The sequence below is a fragment of the Tuber melanosporum genome (genome assembly GCF_000151645.1).
Source record: "Tuber melanosporum whole genome shotgun sequence assembly, scaffold_228, strain Mel28".
Lineage (NCBI taxonomy): Eukaryota > Fungi > Ascomycota > Pezizomycetes > Pezizales > Tuberaceae > Tuber > Tuber melanosporum.
The window spans coordinates 37,043-44,075 of NW_003298895.1; the positions used below are offsets into that span (position 1 = coordinate 37,043).

The 7,033-nt window shown below is 50.7% G+C and overlaps 1 protein-coding gene across 1 annotated transcript in view; it reads right to left on the reverse strand.

Moving 5' to 3' along the window:
- The window catches only part of GSTUM_00000864001 (uncharacterized protein), a gene marked incomplete at its 5' end in the record, with an annotated part of 2,207 nt that extends 451 nt beyond the window's left edge, over window positions 1–1,756 (reverse strand). The window contains 5 exons of the mRNA XM_002838137.2: window positions 35–268; window positions 324–650; window positions 953–1,182; window positions 1,300–1,516; window positions 1,595–1,756. Coding sequence (XP_002838183.1) covers window positions 35–268; window positions 324–650; window positions 953–1,182; window positions 1,300–1,516; window positions 1,595–1,756 — 1,170 coding nt within the window. The remainder of the gene's footprint in view (window positions 1–34; window positions 269–323; window positions 651–952; window positions 1,183–1,299; window positions 1,517–1,594) is intronic.
- Window positions 1,757–7,033: the final 5,277 nt, after the last annotated feature.

Consider the following 7,033-nt stretch of genomic DNA (forward strand, 5'->3'; position numbering starts at 1 on the left):
ATCCAAAGATCAACAATCCGCGGCTTCCACTAACGCAGCTTCCCCTTCTTCCAGAGTTGAAAGCACATTCATCGCAGAAGCCGGACATACATTCCGTACACGCGAAAGCTTCGTGGATCGGTGTGAGGTTATCACAAGTGGCACACAAGAGCCTGCGGGGACCCGACATGGGGAATTCGGAAGCTGAAGTGGATGGAGGTGAAGCGGTGGGCGCTAGCGAATGGTGAGATGATGATGATGCAGTCGCGGGAGGAGATAGTGGTGTTTGCTGTCATAAATGTAAGAAAAGGTTTAAGCTATATCAACATAACCAGGAAACCCACCGGAGCATGGCTGTATTCGTGATGGTGGGATGGACGATGGTGGTGGAAAGGCTTCGGGTCAATTGCTACAGCGCGGGTGGTTGCAGCTTCGATGAGCTCATCCCAACGAGAAGCGTTGGAGGACTGAGTGCTGGAGTTGTCGGCGATGGTGCCGGTCTCGGGGCTACTGGCAGCATAGGGTTGACGCTTTCGCTTCAAAGAGGTTGGGTGCTTGCCGGTTCGAAGGGGAGGGAGCTGAGATTGCAAATGGTTGCGGTGATGGTTGTGGTGAAGCAATTGATGACGGTGAGGGTTACGACGGCCATCGTCGCTATCATCCTCCGTGTCCTGAGGGTGGAATATTAGCTATCAAATCCCAGTGGTAACAGGTTTGAGACAGAATATTATTAATCTGCCATGTCAGAGCACACAACGAAGCTGGCGCACCGTGCATGGAGTTCGCACGAGGCACTGTGAGACCTGGCTTGCAGTCACAAACAAGTAATAATTTGGGACTGACCAATGAGAAGCATTCAAATTGCCATCATTGATGGCGGAGCAGAAATGCCCCATCATTGGTCTGCACCCCGCACCACAGGGTGGGAAGAACGCTGGCTCTCGGGAATCGAGGAAAAAGGGAAGGCACTTACGATATCGCTGCGTCTAGAGCGCATCTCCTCCTCGAGGTCATCCTCTCCCATAAAATCGTGATTGTCTTCACAGTCGTGCTCTCCATAATCGGATATCACGGCTGGGAAGTTTGAGTGGAAGGTAACGGGATTTGTAGACAGGGATATCGAAGGAAGGGTTTCTGATTCGTTTGCTGGCGATGGAGGCGACATCCCATCAACATACTGCTCATCTTCATGCTTGGGAAGAGCTACAATGGGGTTAGTGGGAAAATTCAACAGTCAAATTCCGAAAGGAACCAGGGCATCTCGCGACGAAGATGTGTGGACGCAGAGAAGAGCCTTCGAGTGACCCAGTTCTAACTAACCTTTTCCAGCCTTTCTGAATACCGGCATAGCAGGAGTGGCTGGTATATGCTGAGGGTTCCTCATATGAAACTGAGCGTTCACAGCACTCGCCGCTAGACCTCTGGGTGGTAAATTGACCATCTTTGCGAAGGTTTCGGGGCTCGCTGGAAGCTTTGGAATCCAGTTGTCCGGATGTGCCCGTCGAATGTGCTCACAAATGGAGCGGTAAGCAAAGTTCTGGGAGACGAAGAAGGGTTAATATAAACCCGCCCTCGTATACATATGAATACCCTTCCGGATCTCGAGATGACTTACACCAACGCACTTCTTCCTGCATATCGAGCCATCGGCATTGAACAGCGGGCACACGACTTCTCCGTGTCCACCATTGCCGACAATTCCGGCTCCAGCGTATATTTTCTTCGCAACCGTGGTCGGATTCTTCGAGTTCAATGGGGATTTGGCCATAGCTGGCATATCGTCGATTCACTCGAGCAAGAGTTTGGTTGCCGTTGAAGAGATGGGACGACGACGATCGAGTAGATGGAGAGGACACGATGCAATGAGAGAGGGTTCGGACGGTGTCTTGACTCTTGGGTTGCCAGTCGGTTGGGAGAAAGTGCAAGACAGGATAAAGAGCACAGAAACAGAACCCGGGGGGGAGGGGGAGGGGGAGGGAGCAAGGAAAAAGTGAAGAAAAAAGGAAAGAAAAAGAAAAAGAGGTATAAATCGGGGGACAAGAAGGAGAGGAGAAACAGGCCGAATTTGGGCGATAGCTTCCTCTCCCCCCCCTCCCCCAACAGCTAGCTCTTGCGCGGGTCTCGCGTTTGATTGGCCGAAGCTCCGGGGTGACGAGCTGTGCGTGGGGACTTGGCGGAGGTGGGGGGGAGAAGAGAGCAAGAGGAGAAGAGGGACCGAAGGGAGAGAAGGCATGAGAGGGGGGGCCAGATGGATGAGGGGGGGCTGTAACTGTAACTGTACGTAATCGGCAGTTGCTATTCTGTGTCCCCGCGGCCGACGACGGTGGTGGTGAAAAATTTTTCCTTTCGGCTGGCTGGCGCTGACTCCACCCTGCAAACAAGGAGCTCGAAAAAGCTGTAGGGTTAACTCTAGAGCTGTTATGGTATTCACTCTCGTGATGTGTGGTCGGGTTGGCATTCGAGTACCGTTAGACTACGAGGTGTAAACATCATCATGAAGATGGGTACACCAGGTACCCTAACCGCATGGAGATTTGAGACTCAACAAGTCCCCCATATGGTAAATTATCGCGCTCAAAACTCTCTTCTATGATACGGTGTTCATTGCTGCTTTGATAAAGCTTCCTATGATGCTATAATATATTATTACCCATAGCCGTATAGTGTACTGTACGAGCACAGTACCCATAATTAAAATTCCCAATCCCTTTTTTTTCCCTCTTTTTCTTTTTCTTCCTTTTTTTTTTTTTTTCTGGCTTGTCGCGGCCTTATGGCACGGGTATCAATATATCATAACGGACGCAGCTTTCCCCGCCTCTTCGCATGGTATCATACAATTCTCGTATCGGCATATTCCCTTCCATTCCCAGCCTCGAGGGTGAGGAGTCGAGGAGTGGAGTTGGTTGAGGAGGAGGAGAAAAGCATTTCTTTCTTTTTTTTCCTTTTTTCCACTTCTTTCTTTTTTCCATTTCTTTCTTTTTCTCCTTTTCCTTTTCCTTTCTCTCCTCTTCCCTTCTTTTTCCGCCGTTGACTATGACACGCGCTGGATGCATGTCAAAGCTCCCTGATAAGAGAGCTAAAGTAGCAGCAGGAGCTACGGGCACACCACCCCCCTCCCTTTCTGCCCACCTCGGGTATGTCAACCTGGGCCTGACGCCATTGTTTACCCACATATTATAGCTCTGAGACCCCCTTTCCACCACACGCGTGCACGGTGAAAAAGCTTCAACATGATCAGCGAACAAATCAATTCCATCTCCGCAATTGGCCATGATACCCTCCTGCTTACCGTGCCGTGCATATACAACAGAGCAGGTAGGAGATCTTGACCACAGGTCTTGTCCTTTCAAAATGTCTGAGGGTTCGCAGCGTACTGGTACTTGGGCCAGTAGAGCATTTATCGTACCCGGATATCTCAACCCCAGCCCAGGGGGGGAAGTAGTAGCTACCGGTACCCTGTTGTTGTTGTTGTTGTTACAGTGCTCGAGTAGTGTACGAGTACTGTACTGTACTCGTACCGGTATGTCGTTTTTTTCTCTCAACCCCCCCTCCACCCCCTTCCCTTCTCCCAGCCGAGTGTTTACCATCGTCTCATCTCCTATGCTCTCGCACGTGGTTAGGGAAGGTACCCGCGTGGAGCTCCTGGACTTGGTAAAGACCCCCCCCTAGGCGAAGACTCGAGACCGGCACTGTAACCTCCTCTCCCAATTTTATCTGCACTTGGACCAATTCCTAATCCAGCCCCGCCCACCCCCCCTCTCTCCAACACTCCAACCCGCTATTCCACAACACCTTCGCCCAAAGAGATCCTCTCGAGCAAAACAATTTGAACTCGGTTAGCCCTCCTCCAAAACATGTTTGTCCTTCTGACATTATAGTGTGTTATTGTCATCGCCTTACCCGAAATGGCACGTCGTATCGTACTCTTGCCTTCGCGTTAACCGCTGATTCGCTCGTTTCTCCTCACATTCCGGGGCGCATTGGGCGGTGACGATGGGTCCATTTCAAATGTCTCTCACCCTTCTTCCCTCCTCCGCCCGATGCCCATCGGCTATATGGGGTGCATCAAATTTGCTGTATTTTTATACTTTTTAGTCGCTTCCGATACCCGATAGAGATGCCGGCATGGCAACAATCATCATGCATGCCTCAACTACCGCAGTAGCACATCCAAGTAAAGCAATCAATCAACCAACCAGAGAAAAGAGCAAGGCAAAGCAGGCCTGCAGCTGAGCAGAACTTAATTCTCTCGTCGAGCCCAGAAGGCGCCCATCTCAATCCACTAATTCACCAACACAAATTTGGTGCGAGGTTAGGCCCAAATAGTACCCACCAGCGCCTTTCCGGTACTCGAGCGCAGTTATATTACAATAGGACCATGTTAGTAGATTCTCATCCGGCCTTAACAACTTTGTATCGAGTTCAAAATTACCTGCCTCCACTCTCCCCCAGACAAACCGCTTTCTGTCCACCCACAACAAAAAAAATTTCCCTTCGGAAATCAAACTTTGGACTTGTTCCCCAATTGACTTCCCCACCCATGTAAGGATTAACGTTTGGAAAAATAAATCGCTGCTGTTGATGTCTCTCTTCGAGCCGGTTTTTTTGGGCCCCGGCTAGGTGTCGCACACACCGTAGTTGAGCATTATTATATGTATGATAATGCAATTTAAAGAAGGATGAAAGACATGCTGTGCGAGTACTGTACGAGTACACCCATGCATACATAGCCCGCACATGGGCAGAACTTCCAATGGCTTTCTCCGAGCGAGATGAGGAGATGGTGAGACTTTCTTGACTCCATTGGCCTTGTCATGAATTGAAAACCCGAGGCATCAGAAAAAGACACACCGTTAGAATAGCAACCAGTTGGGTGCCAGTTGCGGTACCGCGCTCCCGTAGTACACGTACAGTACTTGTACCGTACGATACTCGTAAAGTTATACCATAACAAACCAAACTCGAATGTGGCTTGGGTATGATCTAGCACAAAGATCTCACCGCCGTGAGGTGGGCAGATAGGGTAAACCGATCCGTAGGTTCAGGGATTCTTCCATTGAAACTTTTGGAAAGGGAAAAAAAAAAGCCCCAAGTGAGATGATGCTTTTCCGGAGAAACAGTCACAACCTATCACATCCACAGCGACAGGTTAAAATTAGCCTCATTCTCCATCGTGTGATTTGCCCCGCTACCTAGGTTACCCCACATCGTGAACCGGAGAGCGAGAAGAAAGAAAGAAAAAAAAAAAAAGAAAGAAAAAAAACTTCTCTTCTCGGGGACTTTATTTTTTATTTTTTTTTCCTTTCTTCCTTCGTCTGCAGACGTGCTGACCCTGGTTATGAGATGGCTTAAACTAGTCGTAAACTTACCTAGCCGGTCCAGGATGATATCACCGCTGAATATTGGTTCTGAGTTCCGCGCTGCTTGGAGCTGGCCGAGTTGTCTAAACATGGGACTGGGCCCCTGCGACATTGTCTCTCGGCCAGTCAGTTGCTAGGAGCGGTGCAGGGAACTTGTTAGCATAGTCAATTGCTTCGCAGCAAGTCTTCGGGAGCTCAGGACTTCTAAAGTGTCTTGAACACAGGGTAAGGGTTGAACAGGAACAAACCGCAACTCAAAAAACCGGCATAGCAAATATTATTATTTTTTTCCTTCTCTCCCGGGTGGACGGAATGGGAACCACCTGTACGAGTACTGTACGAGTACTGTCCTGTAGAAGATCACTGACCGCATTAACCGGTGCGGAGGTGGTGGGGGGGGGGAGGCTCCGAGTTGCGTGTGCGTTGGAGTCGCTTGTTTACATCGATTGTCACTCGTTTTTCTCATCCTAACACGCCCTTTATCAGGGTCTGGGCTGTCGCATGTGAACGAGGTGGCTGGACACAGAGTACTAGTACATTTCCCCCAGGGCTCTCTAGTGTACGGTACTCGCCAGGGGTTGGCGGTGGGGACTCGAACCGGCTGGTGTGGGGTGAATTTCCTTGAGACTATTTACTAGTGGACCGTCGCTCCAGGGACCTGGCCTAGTGCTTTAACCCCTACTCGAGTTACTGTTGTACTCGAGTAGAGAAGGCGTCGCTTCGGCGGTCAGGGGGTTAGTCATCTGCCAAAAGAACAATTTCTCTTGGTGGGAGAAGGAGCTGCGTATTGCACCCGGTACCGTACTATGCCCGTTCCGTACTCGATGCTTTCTTGGCTTACGTGATCGCGGGCCAGGGTAACAACGACTTCATAAAGGATCACCCGCCCTTGCCTGCGGATACATACACCCTGCAATCTTACTACTCAGTTGACATCTCAACATGCTTCTCCCACCGCTTTATCACATCGCATACAAACGACGGCGCCGAGAACGGGGCTACGCCGACACGCTTAGGTGACTTGGTATGTTCAGCTACTTGGCCTGGAAATTCCGGACCGGCGGACAAACTCTCGCTGTTAGCCTCCACAGCTCAAGTGCCCGCATCGTGCCGATTACTAGCTTGTACCGAGAACCGACTAGGAGCAAGCTATTTCCTCCTACTCGATTCGATGATGATGCCTAATTTACGGTGAGGGCGTGGGGGTGGCGGGAACTTTGGATCTGGCAACCTTTCGCTTCTCGAGAGGGAAGGGGGGAGCCCCAGTATTCGGTTTCGGCCCCCGCCGTTGTACCGGAGGAGTGCAATTTCCCGGCAGCCCAAGGAGTGACCACTGGACGGTAATTGTTGGTTGGCTTAGAGCCTCCAACATCTATTAGCCTTGGGGGCTGGGGGAGCCCACTAATCTCCCCCCCTCCTTAAGCATTGCGAGGGAATGGTGGGGCGTGCCTGTAACGGTACGGTACGGAGTCAGCGATGCTCTCGACTTGATGCTACATCCTCTCTAGAGGTAAGAGGAGCTACCAGTACCTCGCTGTTCGCGTCATCCTACCGGGCAGACTTGACACCCACCTTCTTGGATGACAACACAGGGGGTAAAAGTACCGGGCAGCGGTGGGAACCACTACCGTGGGCTTATTATTCCCGGTCTCTTGTAGAAGCTCGTGCGGTGCCTGAAATTACACGAAGAGAAG